This window comes from Porites lutea, chromosome 14 (genome assembly GCF_958299795.1).
Source record: "Porites lutea chromosome 14, jaPorLute2.1, whole genome shotgun sequence".
Classification (NCBI taxonomy): domain Eukaryota; kingdom Metazoa; phylum Cnidaria; class Anthozoa; order Scleractinia; family Poritidae; genus Porites; species Porites lutea.
The window spans coordinates 21,417,228-21,437,345 of NC_133214.1; the positions used below are offsets into that span (position 1 = coordinate 21,417,228).

General features: G+C 40.4%; 1 protein-coding gene across 1 annotated transcript in view; it reads right to left on the reverse strand.

The window, feature by feature from the left end:
• Positions 1 to 769: 769 nt before the first annotated feature.
• The window catches only part of LOC140924057 (phospholipid-transporting ATPase ABCA3-like), a 41,061-nt gene continuing 21,712 nt past the window's right edge, over positions 770 to 20,118 (reverse strand). The window contains exons 26-46 of the mRNA XM_073374057.1: positions 18,811 to 19,018; positions 18,292 to 18,417; positions 16,864 to 16,980; positions 16,369 to 16,539; positions 15,001 to 15,111; positions 14,401 to 14,495; positions 13,391 to 13,447; positions 12,099 to 12,222; positions 11,240 to 11,308; positions 10,463 to 10,558; positions 9,755 to 9,842; positions 8,660 to 8,763; positions 8,469 to 8,498; positions 7,923 to 8,080; positions 7,183 to 7,249; positions 6,325 to 6,428; positions 5,670 to 5,762; positions 4,484 to 4,557; positions 3,594 to 3,784; positions 2,923 to 3,048; positions 770 to 2,246 (exon numbers count right to left, since the gene is read on the reverse strand). Coding sequence (XP_073230158.1) covers positions 2,160 to 2,246; positions 2,923 to 3,048; positions 3,594 to 3,784; positions 4,484 to 4,557; positions 5,670 to 5,762; positions 6,325 to 6,428; positions 7,183 to 7,249; positions 7,923 to 8,080; positions 8,469 to 8,498; positions 8,660 to 8,763; positions 9,755 to 9,842; positions 10,463 to 10,558; positions 11,240 to 11,308; positions 12,099 to 12,222; positions 13,391 to 13,447; positions 14,401 to 14,495; positions 15,001 to 15,111; positions 16,369 to 16,539; positions 16,864 to 16,980; positions 18,292 to 18,417; positions 18,811 to 19,018 — 2,296 coding nt within the window. The 3' untranslated portion in view covers positions 770 to 2,159. The remainder of the gene's footprint in view (positions 2,247 to 2,922; positions 3,049 to 3,593; positions 3,785 to 4,483; positions 4,558 to 5,669; positions 5,763 to 6,324; positions 6,429 to 7,182; positions 7,250 to 7,922; positions 8,081 to 8,468; positions 8,499 to 8,659; positions 8,764 to 9,754; positions 9,843 to 10,462; positions 10,559 to 11,239; positions 11,309 to 12,098; positions 12,223 to 13,390; positions 13,448 to 14,400; positions 14,496 to 15,000; positions 15,112 to 16,368; positions 16,540 to 16,863; positions 16,981 to 18,291; positions 18,418 to 18,810; positions 19,019 to 20,118) is intronic.

The window sequence follows — 20,118 nt, forward strand, 5'->3', positions numbered from 1 at the left end:
CAACTCCAGCGCTCTAACCGCTCGGCCACGCTGCCACCACCGAATTAAGTATACCAGTAGGCAGATTAAAGTGTAGGGCGTTAATAATTGCAATCGCTTAATGTGTATAAAAACGTCAACAATTCTCCCTGTGATTGTTTCCATTCGTTTCCCCACCAGTAGATAAGGAGAAGAAGCTACAGCAACGTTCTGTCATTCCCAGTTACAGTCTACTCCTTTTATAGTGTACACTGTAGGGTGCAATAGCAACACGAACAATACAAAAAATGCTTCGAGATTTGGAATTGGAAACGTTCCCATTTTACAGGGAACAAGTTGTACATTGGAGGCCATCATTGTACGATAATGTATTGGAATTATAATTTGCTGGAAATTCTGATCTTAGCCATTTTAGTCTTCATCGTCTCATAAGTGTATTTACATAAAATCCCTGAGTATGAAAGGATTTTAGAAAAGCCAGAAACAACAACAACAATTATAATAACAAAAAATATTTGACATAGACAAATTGTCTATTCGTCTTAAACAATTAAAAGTGAAGTTCTAAAGGTTACTTGTTCTTTAACATATTGTAGTTGGATAAGACCGACTTACCAAATGAAGAGGCTGTTTTTACCGACAGGAGGCAACTTTGATAACAAATCTATTTGTTATTAAATACACAGAGTATTTTCACAGACTGTGTGTCGAGAGGGTTAGTTTTTTTTATCCCCCTGCACCCCCCTCCCCCCCCCAAAAAAAATATAAATATAAAATCCTTCACAACGCGTAAATTGACTAAAAAATCATTTATTCCTAGCTTTCTATAAACGTAAATAAGTTTCATTTAGAATGCGTACTAAGATTACATTTTAAAATTATAAAATAATAACTAAAAACAAACAAGAATATATATATTTTTATTCTATTACGTTCAGCTTTTATCTTTCATATATATTTATTTTAATTTATATCTTCAGTATTTGTAGTTGAATATATCCTTTCTTATGTTTATATAAGATAATTTTGTATAACCTCAAAATCAATAAAGAAAATCCCGCCTCAGGATACGACAATACCAGTCTTACTCTAGACTTAAGGATCAACGGGGATGATAGTATCATCCAAAGAAACATGATTTGATTGTATTCTTAACAATGAATCTTTGTTTATATATTTATAAAATAACTAAGATGGTACGTGCGTTCTGATTGGTTAAAAATCTATGCCTCATAGAAAACTTAAAGTTATTTTATAAAAGCGATAGACCACACTTTCTTGGGATGTTGGGAGAACACTCGAAAAGCGTGTAAATCACGAGCCGAAGGCGAGTGATTTACAAGTTTTTCTCGTGTACTCCCAACATCCCGCGTGGGTTATCACGCCGGTAAACCCATAAAAAGAGTGGTCTATTGCTTAAATATATTTTAACTTTTCGAAGCGCCTCTACAATTTAAGGTCCACGCACATGTTCAACGCACCGGCGAAAGTAGGATTTCAGAACTCACTCATGATGTATTAAGCCGCAACCCGCGCAAGGGCGGCCATGTAGAATTCACAGAACTATTGTTGAAGTCGTTTTATCAACACAGTCGTTATGACCTGACGATCTTACATATTCTATATATTTATTATACACTTATTCTGTAATCACTTTATGTGTAATTCAGGTGAGAAATTGCAAGTTGAAGTTATAAAAAACCATTAATCTATTTTCAGTTTCAAGAAACAGTTATTGTGAAGCGTTTTTGAGCTTTAAGTATATATATAGTATAAGTATATCTAAAATCACCATCACCATCATCATAAATAATATCATTATATTGAGCATTATACACAAGAGCCCACGGCAATAGTCTTCACTATTACCACTTGTTTATGACGTGTACCCAGAGAAAAGGGTTTAAGCTAATTAAAAGTATATTCACAAAAACATTAAAAGTACAAAACCACAGTAACGCAGGCAGTCAGGACAAATTTTAAGAGTTGGAACTCTTTCCAGACATGAGTATCCTGCATTCTATATGTACCACTGGTTTCCTTCGTTGCGTTACTTTTTCTTTTTATCTTCAAAGCACCAACACTATTTATCATCTATTTTTTGGTTACTTAAAATTGCTTCTAATTTGGAACTTTTATTGCTTGGTACTCAGGGACTTCAGCAAGCATTGATTACCTATTTACCGACAGCAAGGAAAACACATGCACTTTCGCTTGACTGAAGTGCGGTCTTCTGAGTGCTGCTCTTTGGCAAAGTTGATGAAAACCTACCAAGAAAAGCCGAGAAATAATAAGGCCACATCCCACAAATGTGACGCTGACCGGGCCTCTAATATGCTCAAAAACGATGTTCACCAGTGCCAACTCTCAGACCCAGTATTTTATAGCCTTTATGACTGGTAATAACCAAAGGCTAAAGAGAGCGGGCGAGTTTGATCGAAGGTCAAAACGCCCTTGCTCCAACGCTAGTGCTTTGCGAACGTTTCACCTGATAAAACGAATGCTGGGTACAGACGTGTCATGCATGCGTAGCAACCTGTCGCCCGCAATTATAATCTTATTTATTTACGTAATTAACGCAGCGTCGCCATAGATGGCCATTGTACCCGCGTTATTTACCCAGGCAATCCTGGAACTTAAAAACTCAGGCGTTCTCTCAGTTAAAAAAAGTAAATAAACACGCATTAAAGTCAAGATTGAGTTTTGGAAAATTGAGAAGACTGGTAAATACATAAAAAGATACATAACGATTTAAAGGTAACACATCCACCTAGTGGTTCTTCGTCTACCATAACTGATCGAAATGGAAGTTGGTAGTTTTAGTTTTTGAGGAGAGGGAAAAACGGGAGTACCCAGAAACCCCGGGCCACATTGCACGTGGAAGGCAAGTGCTCTCACCAATGCGGCACTCTTTCTCCTCAAAAATGAGCTTAACAACTTTACCTGTTCTAGTGTAGTCTGGCTGATGCTGTAATCCACAATGTTCAACGCATGTCTATTTCTTTCAAGCTGACCAAAGATGTACGACCAGCTGAGAGCTTCATTAACTATCTGGTAATGCAAGATTCCCTAAAAGAAACAATGCGCAAACCATTACAATTCTAAAAAGTAGAACTTCATGCAATGGAAATTTAACTGAAGAACACGAACTTCCTGATTTTCGCGGTTGCTTGGTTCAGTATAGTATTGATTGAACGGTCAAACCTGTATTATTAAGGTGGCTCGATGGGGTTTTTCAGAGTCAATACCTTCCAAGTTTGAGCATAAACCACGTCGTCATTAACAAAGATTTGAAAAATTACCACCACGGCTGTATCAGATGAAGATGAAAATTTGTTATGATCAGGGTTGCAATGAAATCGGAGTTGATATAGCAACGAAATGACGCCATTGCCTATTTTACTTAGAGCTGTATTTCTCGGCACTGAGAACTGTATTAAGCGGGCTGCTGGTTATTCCCCAAGGGTGTCCGCTTAATACAGGTTTGGCTTCCTAAGAGTAAAATTGAGCTCAGTCAGGACTTGAGTAGTCTTCAACATAGCCGTGTCGTCACGCAACACTTCTCCAGGGACACAAAGAAGGCTTCGAAGGGGACTGGGATTTGCGCGACTTACACTGTGACTGTCCATAAGAGTTGCTCCGCCAAAGGCACTGGAAACAAACTGCATGACTCTGTTCACAGCATCTATTGCCGCGGCGGAATCAGGGTTGTCCAATTGAGCCGCTGGATTGGCAAAGACCTGGGGCTGGCTTGAAGGAACAGCATGGGGACTTTGAAAGGCGGGTACAACTTCAACACGATTTACTAGAAGTAACAAACCGAAGACATTTCTAAAAGAACCTGAATTAGAAAAGAGGAGCAAGTGCATGCTCTAGGACAAAAAAAACCTACACTAAATTTCCCAACAAAATGGGGAGATAACAATCGTTTGTCGCCAATATTGTGACATGTAGAGGATATATTTACCCTGCTTCTCCCAACAGCGCCTAAAATTAGATTTTAAAACAACACTTTTTTTTTTAGAAAATTCTAAAACACAAAATTCCACGCACTGACTCTATGTCAGAAATTCTAGCGCAAGTTATTTTGGAATCTTTCTCGTACGTTCTTAACGATCAAGGCTGCGCCTTTGATTTCCTTTCATTGGCCCCGTTAATAGTCACCACTGAATTACCTACACTACATGTTTCCACAATTAATTTTGAAGTTCAATGTATTAACCTACGATTTAAGGCGACCCTAGCGGGAAACGTGTGGACAAAATACTTTGGGAAACCACAAGTTTCTACACACTGATACTATACTGAGGAAGTTTTCAGTTCGTTAAATCAGTTAACATTATCAACCAATTCATTTACTGGGATCATTATACTTTTCTGGAAAACTGCCCACCTGCCCCTCCCCTAAGCCAACCTTTTGCCCTAAGTGAGAAGTAAGTGTTAATGTTGGCTAAGGGGAGGGATAGGTGGGCAGTTTCCCAAAAAGGTATAATTTTTACTTTACCTTCAGAGCCTGTGAGCGAGACCGTAGGTTGGTGGTTACCGACCTTAACCATCAATGTATACCCTCTTCCAAATCTGGTGAATAAAATAACGGATGATTTTAGCAAGAAGAGCAACGGCCGATCTGAGTTTGAACTCGATGGGAAATTAAGAACAAGAGAGAAAGAATAAACTAAGACATCAAAAGCTCCCCATCTACAGGCTTATTTTATACGAAAGATTCCTTACAATGTAGTTACAAAGCTTTGTATAATAACAAAGGCATTCTATTCACGCTCACTGAACATGACGCAAAAATATCGTAAGGGTTTGGGACGTGTTTACACTGCAACATACCGAATTAAACTCATTTGCTCTGTCGATCAGTAGTAAGAACATTCTACCATGGTGCATCGAGGTAACGGTACTCAGGAAAGGAATGGCTCAGTACAGAGCTTGCAGGGCTCGAAAGAGAAGTCTCTTCCGGTGGTTCGGGATACAGCGGTCAGCGGTCAGCGATGATGATGGCCGCGTCTTTTGAAGCTGGCTAGTTTAGTGTTATTTGCTGCCTTATTTGTGCGTTTAAATAATTTAGTTTTTCGTGTAAGAGTTCCTGTTAGTGTCTTTTATTTGAATATGTCAAAGAAAGGAAAGAAGCAAGACGTTTTGCCCTACCGTCATTGGAAAATACTATTGGAACAATCTCCCTCTTTCTATTCGCAATAAATCATCGAAAATCCTGTTCAAAAAGGCACTTAAAAAATATTATCTTGCTCAATATTGACTTGTGTGCGTGTAGGTGTGCGCGCGTGCGTGCGTGTTTGTGTTTTAAGAACAACAAAGCTATAACAGCATAAAGTCAATCTTCCTAAAGGGTCATAATTAATTTTACAATAATGTTCCCTTCTCCATTCTTATTTTTTTCATGCTATTATGTACACATAGTTTAAACAGCCTTGTACTAATTCATATTGTACAACTGATGTATTATCTATAGGATGGAGTAAAAATAAAATACAATACAATACAATACAAGTAGATTTTCTTCCTGGACAAGTAAATTTTAAAGCTCACTTGCCCGATGGACAAGTGTCCAGGAAAGTTATCCTCTAAGCACGTAGTTGCCCCGGGCAGGAAAAAATGTGAGAGCTGCTTGCCCAAAGGACGTGCTGGAGTTCAAGAATTTTCAAGCCCCGAGCTTGCCTTACCTGCTCTTAAGATGCTGAGTGGAGCCAAGACATTTGAAGTGTCCGTTCACCATAATCGCCAGTCTTGTACAAAGAGCCTCGCACTCTTCCATGCTGAAAGAGAAAGCTACGTCAACATTTTAACCGCTAAGACCATCGGCTACAAATTTGAGTCTGTGCATAACAAAAAATAAACTAACAAAACAAAACAAAAATTCTTTAAAGCCTCAGCCTCACTGGTACGTAATTATTCTATTCTTAGCCTGCAAACAAGCGCTCTTGGCCATGCCAGGCGAAAACCGCTAAAATAGCGAGGATATTTCAGTCTATTGCTTTGAAGTTAATTTTTTCAGCAAATGGGAGGTTGGCGTCTGAAAGAAACCAATAGATGAAGTACACTATATTTTAGCACTACAAATTGCGATCGCACTAATACGTTCTATTCTAAATAAGCAAATTGGCGAAATGCTGTTGCATAGTGCGTCCACTTGGTATTGAACAAAAGCCACTTAAACAGTCTGGCTTAACCAAATGCACTGCCCTGTCGTTTTGCTAATCTTAATTTGAACAAATAGGAAGAGGAGGTTGGCGTCTGAAACAAATCTTAATCTATTGCTCTCTTAACGTTCTCGTTGCCCCCGCCGTCGTCGGATCTTAAGGTCCCTGATGCGTGTACCTGTGTGACGTTAGCACGATGGAGCGTCCGTCTTTCAAGACACCTGTCAATGTATCCCAGAGAAAGCGTCGGGCAACTGGATCCATACCAGTGGTGGGTTCATCCTACAAAACAAACAATGAAGCATCTTAGTGGTTTCAAATAGGCCCCTTGCAGCTTGCCATTCACGTGGTACAAAACCGCCATGCTGGGATGCAAACGTCGCACTGGGGCAAGACCAACAAAAGGCACACATAGTTTTAAATGGTAATTTCCTTTTTTTCGAAGATCCAGACAGGCATTAGCAGAGTCCAGGGAGGAAGCCTTGAAACTCTGTCCCGTGACTCCTGCTCAAAATTCTTTTCTTTTTTCACTAGATTCGCCAATTCTTGGCAGGGTAACCACAACAGCGAGAAGCAAATTACCGCGGGCCCGTAACAGACAGACCACACCACAGGGGTCTAGCTCTGGTCTCCTACTTTTTTTAACAGCACTGTGGGTTCTGTAACGTGCGATTGACGTCATCACCAAATAAAGCGATCATCTGACCAAGGATAAAGTCTTAGATTAAGGCCAGCATGATCTCCCTAGTCTTTTTTTGTAAGACCCTGCATGGTTGGTGGTCCGGCTGGGGTTTGAACTTGCGATCTCCCGCTTGGTAGATCGGCGCTTATCCCACTGAGCTAAACGGGCAGAGGTTTTTTATTTTTTCCATTTCTTTAGACTGACCTAAAAGACTCAAGCTTTGGCTAGCCGTAGCTGCCAGCTCATGGATTCTAATCCGGCTCGAGGGACCACTTTTGTCCTCCAAAGGCAGAACAGTCAAAAAAAGAACCACAATACGATGTACAGTTTAATTTACTGTGCAAAGGTGCTTACCAGGAATATAATTGGTGGATTTCCAACCAAAGCAATTGCTGTACTCAGCTTTCGTCTGTTGCCACCGCTGAAAAAAACAAGACAAAAACAAATGATAAGTGCACCTCACTCTGAAAAGCCTTTAGCAACAAAAGGAAAAAATGAAGCCTCGATTATACGGAGAAAAGCGTGTCACGGGTTGAAGGGTCACTCGCCTACTCGAGCTACCCTGGGCAAGACAACTTTTCCTACATTTCCTTACAAAATTTGGCGAACAGTTCACATGAGAAACAAAAGGATGGCTAAGCTAGAAGGGTGAGCCAGCTTGGCGGGTAATCCTGTCTCGATGGTAGGGTCCCCCTCCTAGCCGGGCCAACGTTTCTCGATCTAAACACTTAAGGTCGCCCAGCCGCATCAACGCGGTCAAGGCGAGACAATCAGAGTATGCGCGAGCATTGTTGACTTGAACAAAGGGGTCACCTTTTTTATTGACGCTCGCTTAAAGGTCACGTTACACGCGACGATTCGCAACGACGATTTTTAGCGCAACACAGCGTTGCGATGTTGGGGCAATGTTGTAACCATTCCAAACAATGTCGCAACAATGTTGCAACGTTGTGTTGCGCTAAAAATCGCCGTTGCGAATCATCTGTGTAAAATGACTTGAAGTTGACTCGGCTAGGAGGGCTCTTTCCCGGAAAAACTGTTCTCAACGTAATTGAGGCCTAACACAACAGAAAAAAACTGAGACAAGGGTGTACCTATAGTTTCCGCACAGGGAGTCCGCCCACTTCTCCAGACGCAGAAGATGAACAATGTCTGAAACAATGCCTTTGATCTTCTCGTCTGGAACTCCACGCAACCGAGCATACATGGTTAGCATCTCCCGTCCAGTCAGAAGTTCAATTAGAGCGTCGAACTAAAAAAGAAACACAAACGAGAAAAGTTAAGTTTATGCATGGTTACGATCTTTATTAGAAATGTCTTCATTCATTTCATTCAGGCTTGAAACGTTTCTCCAAATGTTTTAAAGATTTTCCGTGCATAGAGTGCTAAGCAAGATTATATTTAGTTCCTGGCAGAGACAGCAAAATGAAAATGTAACAAACTGCAATGTATTGTCCCTTTCTTTCAGTAGCAAATGCTATATTAGTCCTCTCGTAGCCGTTTTTTGAGTCGTCACACAACACTCCTGTGGAGAGAAGCGTTGCGTGACGACACAACAAAGGGCTGCGAAGGAGACTAGTGCCATATAAGCGTCGATAAAAATTCGTAAGATAATTATAAAAATTGAATAAATTACATACCTGAGGACAGTAACCAATTCTCTGTTGAACCTGTTGAAAAAACGAAAATACTAAGTGGTAGGGCAAACCAAAATTTAAAACTTGTAATCTCTTATGAATAGAAAAAATCAGCGATCATCGTAACCTCGAGAGTAAATTATTGTCTGCGAGAAAAGAAATGTAAACATGTAATGGATTGAATGATATAGTACCTGCTTCAAATTTGATTGGATGTTGAATCCATCCAGGTAAGCCGTGCCTTCCGTTATGCTAAGGTCTCCTGTCAGCATGCTAAATGTCGTTGTCTTACCCGCACCTTCAAAAACATTGATCAATGACCGATCAGTATTGAGCAGTATATAATATTGACCAATCAATAGTTGATCAATGTAAGATCGACCAATCAATAGGTTAAGGTAGCATTTCAGTCACATGTATACCTCCACAAGCAACATTCCAAATCAACAGGATTGATGAATTATTGAACAGGGCCCCAGTTCCTTAAAGGCCGATTAGCGCTAATCCCAGATTAAAAATTTTGTTCTATTTTTGTATTTACCTTGCTGTGCATTTCCTAGAGTAAAATTCTATGTTATCATCACTGAATCTCGGAGTAAAGACACAAAAGTATTTTGTAAGCTCGAGTAACATGTTCTTTGACAAGAAAACCTTGCTTAAAATTTGGCGTAATCCTGGATTAAACTTAGCCATCTTTCGAGGAATCGGGCCCAGTACAATAACCCTCAGCATATGAGTACATGTATTCATTAACTTTTGATGCAGATCTATACTGATTGCTTCATTTCACAAATACGATAAACCTGTATGGACTTTACAATGACAAAGCAACCCTCTTAGTATTTAATAAAATTTTGCTTATTAAACAGTCACAAAAAGAACTACAGCTTAATGTATACATTAAGTAATAGACCACACCTTCTATTGGTTTACCGGCGTGATAACCCACGCGGGATGTTGGGAGAACACGAGTTCGAGTGTTCTCCCAACACCCCAAGTGGGTTATCACGCCAGTAAACCTATAGAAAGTGTGGTCTATTGGTTTTTATAAAATTACTTTCAGTGAAACTACGAGTTTACCGGCACAATAAAGCACAGGTTTTTAACCAATCGGAACGTGCGTACTATCTTAGTTATTTTATAATTTAAAATAAATCGTCTCGTCCAACCATTTGATCAACAGACTTGTACGTCCGAAATAAAAAGTTAATTGTTGAGTTAGTTGGGTGAGGAAGGAGACAGGAAGGGGTACTATCAGGGTCACCCTAGTTCTGCAATGGTTTACCTACCATTTATACCAAGGAGACCAAAACACTCTCCACGTGGAATACCAAGACAAAGATGATTAACTGCAGCTACGTGTGTACCTCGATATACCTGTGAACAGGCGCAAAAAGAAGTCAAATGTGAATTAAAGGGTTCAATGTAATTAAACTTGGTTAACTACTTAGAGCAAGCGCAATAGCGTAGCGTGGTGTTCGTGTGTTTTGGTGCAATGGCTGCCCTTTTAGGTTAGCATTATTGCACTTTCCACTGTTGCACCACTGGACCTTCGGCAGTTGCAAGACCAGCGGTGTTCTCGCGCGGTTAATGCGTGCGCCTCCACTCAGGCTAGTAGTTTATACATGTATAACCCTCCTCAGCGCTCGAGGCGATTCGCTGTGATTGGTCTTTTCAATGCTTTTCTACTCCTCCTCCCCGATGCCACAACCCCCCCCCCTACCCGTAGTTTCAGGTTTCGTTTATTCAGTTGCTTTCCTCCACAACATCCACTGAACCTCAAGTCTTAGTGGGACATACACTATGGTTTGGACTGGGCGTGGTGGGCGGGGCATGTGATCGGGTCGCGTGTAATAAAGGCTTATAGGGTGTTCTACCGATCTGGGTTTGGGTTGTCGGTAACAGGCATATGCATCGAGTTGCTTGATACAAATTAATGCGTAGAGAAGAACCCGTGGGCGATTTTTACCATACATTGAATTGATTGTATGACAAACCTTTGTTAAATCTTTGAGCACGACAGCCTCAGCTTGAACGGCAAAACCTTTTTGGTCAGACAATATGCGAACACGCTCATTAAACACGTCTTCGTCCTATGATAAATTAAACATATAAATAATTCAAATAAATACACGAGTGGTTCACAGGCTTTCCCAAGGCTCAGTGGCGAACACGCGAGAGCTAGAGACAAGCGAGAAGCGCGAGAAGGGACTGATGGGAACGAGCGTGGAGCGCGAGCGGAGAGTGATGGAGCGTCCCCGCTTTCCTTAATAATTAACTCAAATATCCCCCCAAAAGTGATCGCGAGCGACTGGGGACGAGGCCGAGGAAGTACGTCAGGGTCATGCACTGCATGTACGTAGAAATGGCGTCATAACCCCCTGTATTGCTTAAACTTGAGTCCTTCATTGTATGTAGCGTTCAAGGGCAAACTTTCAAATTATTTGCGGATTAAGCTATTTGTATGCGTTCTCATCCGTCGAACCCAATAAATAGCATTTGGCGAAGAAGTTGTATTTGAATAACTTAAATAATAAAGCGAAAGTTAATCACAAGCATCAATATAAAGACATTAAGCCACAATTAGCCCTTGATTAAATGATTTTCAGTTCATCATATCGATGATGAAATCACACATATCGTCAAAATCGCTAAGGTTTTGAAAGCTACACCGTGATAAAAGTTTATATACGTCAATTCAAAGCTTTTTTTAGCATTGATCACGGTATAGAAACTTATACAAACACTGAAAATGAAGTCAGGTAATATTATACCTCTCCTTCCTTTCTCTTCATTTGGGGCTCTGGAGAGATCTTAACCTTTGCCCCAATAAAAAAGTTCATCTATGAAAGAAACCATGAGGAAAAATAAAGTTAATTTAAATGAAATTACAAGATGATAGGAGAACAAACCACAAGAATTAAAGCCACATCAAGTGTTTCAAAAAACAAAAACAGTTTAGACAAGGTGTGTGGATCAAAAGAAAACATAATTTCTCAGACGCTCTCTGACAGCAAAAAGTAAACCAAACTACTTAAGTTGGCAAAACTGTGCAATGTATCAAGGCTAAAATAAAAAAGCTAAACAACTACTAAAAAAATTCAAAACATCGTGATCACTGGTGAAAAAATCAAGCAGAAAATTAGTTTGCTAACAACCCTACGGACCCCATCTTTTACTATGAATGATAGCTAAGGCGAAACCTTCATAATATTGGGGAAGCATGCGGTTTACTTACAATCGCCAAGATTGTGTAGTTCCAGAAAATATACATACACGCTAACGAAGGACAAAGGAAATTCTGAGGGGAGAGGGGTCCAAAAGGCGGCAATATACGAGAGGAAGGAGAAGGCATAGATTGAAGTATAGTGCATCGGCATTTTTGACAGAAATATTCTTTCCAGGGGATATCCAACCAAGTGGGAAAATCATGGAAATTCCAGGGGCGATGGGCAATGACAAGTACATTGGGTTGGGTCGTCTAAACAAAAGTGCCTTAGGGAGATATGGATATTTTCTGGAAATAAGCATTTCACCGTGCAAAATCAAGTGGCAGCCTTTTGAAAGACGTGTTCGCACTTAACAATCGCACGAAAAAATAGGGCATGACGGACAGTCTAGCGAAATGTCTACCTCAATAAGAAGAATGAATAGGAACAAAACAATCGCCTCCACGAACATGTACAATGTAGCCTGACCCACACCCGGACGGTCCCAATCAAGAACATTGTCTGTCGACTTGCAAGGAATGCCAGGTCTGCAGAGTCAATGACAGGTTTAAGGTAAGAGTAACAATAATTCCTTTGCAGAAACTGGTCAAGTGCTTGGATACCACTTAGCAACGGCTCTCTGGATGGTACGCCACCCAAGCGTTCATTCCAATCACAAAGCTTTGACTGCGATCGAGTCAGTGAACCATTCCTGGCTAGTTAGGAGGGCAATGGTGGCGCGGTGGTGAGAGCACTCGCCTCCCACCAGCGTGGCCCAACTTCAAATCTCGGCATCGAAGCCATATGTGGGCTGAGTTTGTTGTTGGTTCTTTCCTTTGTTCCGAGAGGTGTATATCCGGGTTCTCCGGTTTTCACCTTTCCTCAAAAACCAATACTTCCAAACTCCAATTCGAGCTGGAACGCGCGGACAGGTTCAAACGAGTTTTTAAGAACTCCTTAGTGCTTAGTGGGTGAGCAAATTACAATTTACAATTTGTTTATTTTCAATTATGTTGAGAATTAACCGAAATGACTGGACAAGAAGGCCTAAGGGACGTTAAAATAACCTAAGAAGGCTTCGACTGATCACATCCAAAGCTTTGTGATGGCTTGCCATACAGCAACTCCCTCTTCGAGGGGGTACTCCCCTATATAAGTCATATGGGTATAGGCCGCCCCAAAGGGCACGGTTTTGCGCCGTTTTGGTCTCAAAACGGGTATAGGCTTTGTTCATTTTGGTCTGGAATCGGATATGGTTTTCATGGGAACTAGGGGAATGCACGAACGTATTTATTGTTTCATTCCAAACGAATAAGAAAGAAAGAGAAATCTGCGAATTCGAAATGAATTTTAAAAAATATTTTTTGTTTCTGTTCTAATCTAACTAATGATGACATAATTTCTTACAAGCCAGATCTGAGAATGGGTATGAATTTTAGAGGCCAGGTCTGAAAACGGGTGTGAAAAAAACCGTCATTTTTTGAGGGTCAGGATTTGGAGAACCGGGCGGCACACCCCCACAAAGAATTCCGAGGAGTACCCCCCGGATCGAACGCGACCAAGGTCTGCAAAGGAGCTAATTACTAGAAATGAATCTCGAGAAGTGGGGTTTTTTAAGTGCATATGAATGTATTTCCACGACAAACTTAATATAAAACGCACTAAAGACAAATGTTTATTCAAGTAAAATGAACAGGGGATATATTGTTTACTTACTCGCAGTATTTTCGATTCACATTGTTTTGACTGATGTCCATGATACTGGCAGAAAGGCTGTTATTAAACGAAAACAAAGAATGTTCATAATTACTTAATTTATAGTGCCCTGACCTAAAGATTTTAGGTTGTTATTAAACTGAACTACAAGTGGCCCAAGATCAAAATATTTTTAAATGGCCATAAAAATATGGCTTTTATTGGAACCGGTTAATTGCTCTTTCAATAGGTCTTTATAATCCTTTCCATTCGAGAGAGCAAACTGGTTCCCACAATACTCATTAAATGGCCATATATCAGCTTGGAAACCAAACAGGAAAGAAGAAGGTTAGCCGATTTTTATTTTAAAATCCTTTCACATCCGTAGGCTACAGAAACAATTATTTTTTCTCCCATACAAATCCTTATATTTTGAACGTTACGCAACAGTGCTGATGGTCATATTTCGAGATTGGGCTACCTGTGTTAAAACGAGAACCCATGCGATTTAAACTCAACATAACTTTTTTAGATTTTATGCCTTTTGTTTAAGAGACGTTCAAATTTTCCGCCTTTTTGAAACTTCATTTGTCTTCTTCTTTTCTCCGATATGCCGTATTTATTCGATTAACCGCCCTGGGCGCTTATTAAATTTTTGGACCTTAAGAGTGGGCACTTATTCGAGGCTGGGCGCGTATTAAATTTTTACCATTTTCAGCAATTATTGAAGTAAGTTTATTTTGCAACAAAGCAAGAAATGGTAATAACAAAACCGAACGATTTAACAAAGTAAGGTTTCTGTAAAATACTCTGAAAAAAAAATCTTTTTCGGGAGGGTCTCTTATTATCTCTTATTTGAGTTTGAGTGGGAGGGGGAAGGGGTGGGCGCTCATTCGAGGTTGGGCGCTAATAAACTTTTTCTGCCTTCAGGATGGGCGCTTATTCGAATAAATATGGTATCCGTCTTACAGAAGACGAGGAACATGAATAAAGACCAACAGGTAAATATGTAAGAAAAAAGGCAAACTTACGAGTAGGTTGGAAAGAACAGACCGATGAAGTGAACAATATCACCCTCGTCTTTCTTGCCGTTAAAAGTTAGGATATTGTTTGTTATCAGAATTGCCTAAAATGAAAAAAAAAAACATGGTTATATATTACCGCCACAAAACCAAAATTTCTCCTTATTAACGACGGGTAGAGGTAGTCGCTGGTTGTATCAAAGGCCGTAAAACCACTAAGAAGAAGTCCTTTCCACCTACAAAGCCATTTAATCTCGTGCGTGCAAGGGGTCAGTATGTCCCTTCTGATTTTTCCCCAAAACATTCTCTGCATCTCATCTTGGATAACTTCGAAAATAAGTGCTTTTTAGCTTTAGGCTTCATGATGTTGTTGTGTCCATTCCAAAACGTGGAAACTGGCGGCGTTTTTCTCGCCTTCGGTAACACCACTGTCCAGCATACTTTGATCGCATGCCGTTAAATCACGTGCGGGTTACAATTACTGAATTGTATCACGGTCGGGATGCATTCGAATTTTGTCAAGGTCACTTGACCAAGAATCAACCAATGATAGTCCCTGTTTAGTTGTGTAAGTTCAACTATATCATCTATAAAGGTGACTCGTCTTACCATACTGACAACAGACAGGACAAAAACGGTGGTCGCATAGGCTGAAAGTGGCCCTTTAAACAGGAATGAAATCAAGTAGACGAATGGCAGCATACACAACCCTAAAAGAAGCTAAAAAATAAAGGAAAACGGAAACGTAGTTTTGTGTACTGAGCAGTGCATTGCATTATTTTAGGGCAAATCCATTGTCAAGAAGAGGAGCTAACTTGATAGAAACAACTTTTAACGTGTAACTATTTTTCTAATGGATAGAAAATTGAATGTACTACCATTTTCACCTAGAGCATAATGCTCATTGTTTAACCTTCTTTCACCGACAGCATCATGCACATTGTTTCCCCTCCCCCCCCCCCCCCCCCCTCACCAAACAAAAAATCATACAAAACCATTGTTTTCAATTTGTTATTGGCTACGGTCACATCTACCACGTAGAGTACATCCAAACACGGCACAAGGATCTTTTTTCCCATTACAATCTTACTCTAAGAAAACTTTAAGAAAAAATTCCCGAAAAGCGCTCGAAAGTACAAACGAAATGTGCTCATGCCCCCTGGGCATCCTATAATACTTCTTAAATCTAATTAATTCAATATGGCCGCTGTATCGGTAAAACGGTCTATTAGCCTATGTAAATTTGTTTTTGGTTTCCCCCTCGCATCACGCTTGGTTTTTATTTTGCATATTTGTATATGCTCACCTCGCACGTGCGAAAAGAAGTGTCACATTCTGATTGGTTGTTTCTTTGTAAACTTAAGACTAACCCACGAACCCTGCTTGGGTATAACTATGGTTAGTCTTTGTTGTTTTGGATCACCGAGGAGTAAATTTTCTAACTATAGTTAGCGCGAACAGAGAAGCGGCCACATTACCGAAATAGCTAACTATAGTTATCCCCGTCTTAACTATAGTTAGTAGACCTGATGTGACCGCAGCCACTGTAGCGGTTAAAGGTTTTGTCCACAGGAACCCGGATAAAGATTTGTTTGGATTAGTGTGGGTATGGCCAAAATATCCGTGGGCTGCCATTTTGAATTTTGATGACGTCATACAGAACCCTTAAAAATCTAACACAATATTAATTAATGGCTGTAATCACGTGCAGTCGCATAGAAAATTAACGCTTCAAAATGTTTTTCAGTTGGGTGTTTGTTAAACCTGAATATTCAAAATTTAATTATAGCAGCGTGTTCTTGGCGTCGAGATAGTGGAGAGTAACTAGAAATAGTAAACGGTAGATAGGGAGTGGACGGAAAGAGAGAAGAACGTTCTCTCGCCCTCTCTCCCTTTTTCCTGCTCACTTTAGTCGCTTCGCGCCATTCTCCACTATCTGAACGCCTGGACCAGACTAAATTATGGCGTTGTCATTACCAATAACAGAAAAACCGCACCAAGATCATTCTTCAGTGAATCTACTTGAAAAGCTGCAAACAAGATCATAATTCCAAGCAGTGGAAATAAGTAGTTGATGAGGTCCCATGAATAGGTGGCCAGCCAAAAGGAGACGGCGTCCACGCCGCTTACAAATTGGAGATGTTTTGCCTGCACGAACACAAGAAAGGGAACCGCAGTGATTGTTAGTTAAGTGCGCACTTCGCTAATACCAACTCTAGATAAAGGTAATTGTCAAAATGAATTTGACCATGATAACTGTGCACATAGACTGCTTGCAGTCCGCTGCGCCATTTTTCTTAGATCTGTCGAGTTTAGCTTTAAGCCAAAACCACCTACTTACTAGCGCCGTCGGCTTCGCCGCTCGCAGCTTGCGCGTGTTAACCCAGTGACGTTGAAGAGAACAAGTTACTGCTTGCATGCTACATGTGCGCAAATGAACCAAAGCATTCAATTTACAAAAGTCAACCAAACCTTTGAACTTTTCTCCTTCACCAAGAATGGCACGAAACTTGCTGCAAGAAACGCGACAGCGAAAGCCAAAAGCAGAGCAAGGAAAAACGAGCTCATGACAGCCCAGATATTTTCACTCTGGAGAAAACAAAACACACAAAGGACTTGAATGAGTTATTAGCACAAGTAACAAACAATCTTAATTATTACTTTATAACATGATTAGCATAGTGGGTCATTACAAGAACTCACGAAGGAATTTGCTAAAGAAAGCACGTATCCTAATACGTTTGAAAACGGAGATATTTTTTCTTCGTTTTAGCCTTCCGTCGACACGTAAACGGCGTTTTTCGGGTATAAAAAACGCAGGTTTTCTAAAACGGTCCTCAGAGTGGTGTTTTTTTGAAAACCCTGGCTTATCGTTTTCGTCATACATCATACAACGCATGCCCCGTAAAGCATGCAATTGTGTTTCCATCGTTTTCGCTTTTACGTGTGGACGGGCGGGGGAAACGATTTTAGGGCCTGTTTACATGGAGTGGGGGACCCCGGTCTAGTGGGGTTGGTTTCTTCTGTTTTCACGCTCTGGGGGACACAAAACAAAAGAAACCTACCCCACTAGACCGGGGTCCCCCACTCCATGTAAACAGGGTCTTAATATGCTACGTGTGAACAAGGCCTATGAGAAAAGTACGGATCAATTTAGGTGTCTGGGAAACTGCCCACCTACCCCTCCCCTAACCAACATTTTGCTCTAAGTGAGAAGTAAGTGTTGATGTTTACCTAGGGGAGGGTAGGCGGGCAGTTTCCCACAAACTTAAATAGATCCAAAAGTACACATGACTTTCTGGTGACCCACGATGCCTGCTGGCAAAAGAAACATATTTTCTAGCAAGGCAACAAGACACTCTTGAGTGCTGAAGACATGTTATTATTCAGAGAAAGGACGAAAAACTGATGGCAATTTTAATTCCATTCTTAAAATCGATTTTTTCCGATGACTGGACAGGATAAAATGTAACCCTTTTTCTACCCTTGCAATACACTGCTTTTTCGCACATAACATATTTGTCCATAATAGTTCAGTTTTGATTTTCGCTATGACCGCTGAATTAAAGAAATAAAGACGCATTTTTACAGGCTTAGCCACCATCTGAAGTAGTATATTTACAAATTCCAACGAGAAAAAGACCTGTTTATTACTCTGTCTATTGTGTACTTTCAAATTTCAACAATGATTACTTGCCAGAATTTCCGAATATTTTACTTTATGTCGAGGCTAACCTCGTATGAATGTGTCGTAAATGTTTGTATTCAACGGTAATTTTTAATTCGAAACTAGACTTTTTTTTATAGTTTCACTATTTGGCATTCTGACGGAGAAGGTGGGGAAAAAGAAATATGTATTATCTATCATTATCAAGACTGTAATTATGCTAAGGAAGTTACCCGCTGTTTGGAATTGAGTGGCAGAGGATAGTTAATGGTCTCAATGTGATAAGAGTCATCTTTCTTGCTGTAGGCCAACAGAACGTTCACCAAAGCACTCAGTGCATCTGGTTTTGTATGATAGCCCTGATCAATATAATACGTGCAAAGTTAAACACATAATTAAGTAAGTAATTAAAAATACATCAGCAAATCCACATATTAATACGCCAACAGGGCATTTTCGCAATGACACCTTGTCTAATTCTTTCATTTTTAAATCGGTTGACGAATTGTGAAATCCGAGTAATTTGAAATTTTCCAGCCAGTTTCTTACATGCTGGGACTATTCGCAAGTCGCAAAAGATAAGCATTAGTCAAGATCATGTTGGCGTAAATTCTCTTGCACAACGTATGAGGTTCAAATGGGTGATGCTCGATACAGCACCAAGTCAATCAATGCACTATTGTATCTTTCTATCGCGATAAGGAATACTGCATTGTGTAAACTTCATAAGGTGTCCTGTCCATCTTACCCACCTTAAAGCTATACCACACTGTCGCGTCAATACTTTCAAGATCACCAGTCGAGTTATCATCACGTGACTTAAAGCTAAAACCCATAACATGTGTGTTAAAATAATCAGCAGCATTACTTTCTTCCAACACATATTCATTATAGAATGTCATCGAATCGTTCACTTTCGTGTCACCAATTGTTATGTTTGTGCAATCCCCGGAAGACGAGCTGAAAGGAAAACGAAAAAAGGGTGTTATAGGGAGCTTAAACAATCACGACAGCGACGACAACGAAAACGGCAAAAAAAAAACAATAGGTTTAGGCCTTGTCCACACGTATCGGGCTATTCTTGAAAAAGGAGAATTTTGTCCAACGTTTCTGAAAAAATATGCGTCCACACGCAGCGTATTCGAATCGTTTTAAGAATGAAAGCATCACTCACAAAGCATGCGTAATGTCAGTAGTATATGATTCATGACATCATTGTATTCGAAACCCTCCGTTTTCGTCCGTCCACACGTAGACAAGAAGCCAGCGTTTTCAAAACGATAGCATTCCTCACAAAAGTGCGAAAACCTCCGTTTTCGTCCATCTACACGTAGACAACAAACCAGCGTTTTCAAAAATCTCCACTATGGGGAGCGTTTTTGAAAAGATGCGTTTTGGTGACCGTTTTTACAGGATACGTGTGAACGGTGGGCCAAACCGGGAGAAAAAATCTCTGTCTTCAGACAAAAACGGATACGTGTGGAAGGGGCCTTAAGGTGATGTTACACGGGACGATTTGCAACGACGATATTTAGCGGAAAACAGCGCTGCAATGTTGGAACAATGTTGCTACAATGCTGCAACGCTGTGTTGCGCTAAAAATCGTGGTTGCGAATCGTCTCGTGTAACATCACCATAAGCTCCCCATTAACAAGATAATAGGCTGATTTAGCAACAGAACGGCCACGTCATTTGACGACGGGAAAGCGCGGTAAGGACTAAACTCGACTGCTGGTGCCCAATTTGCCGCTGTGCCATTGGTCAAGCCAGTTGTTTGATTTGCGCCCGCCGTCATCAACTGACGTTCCCGTTCTGTTGCTAAATCAGCCTATTGCCGCAAACTACCGTTTATGAGCCACACCACTTATAATCCCCTCCCCCCTCCCTTAGTAATCGGTCCATTTACATGAAAACAAACAATACATCCGATTATAAGCCAATCCAATCAACCACCACCCCCCCTCCCCCCGATGTAAGCTCCCTCTAGTTATTCTTTCCTTGAATTCGACTTACTATGACGTTTCGAAGCTTAATTAACCCTTTAAACCTACGATCAAAAT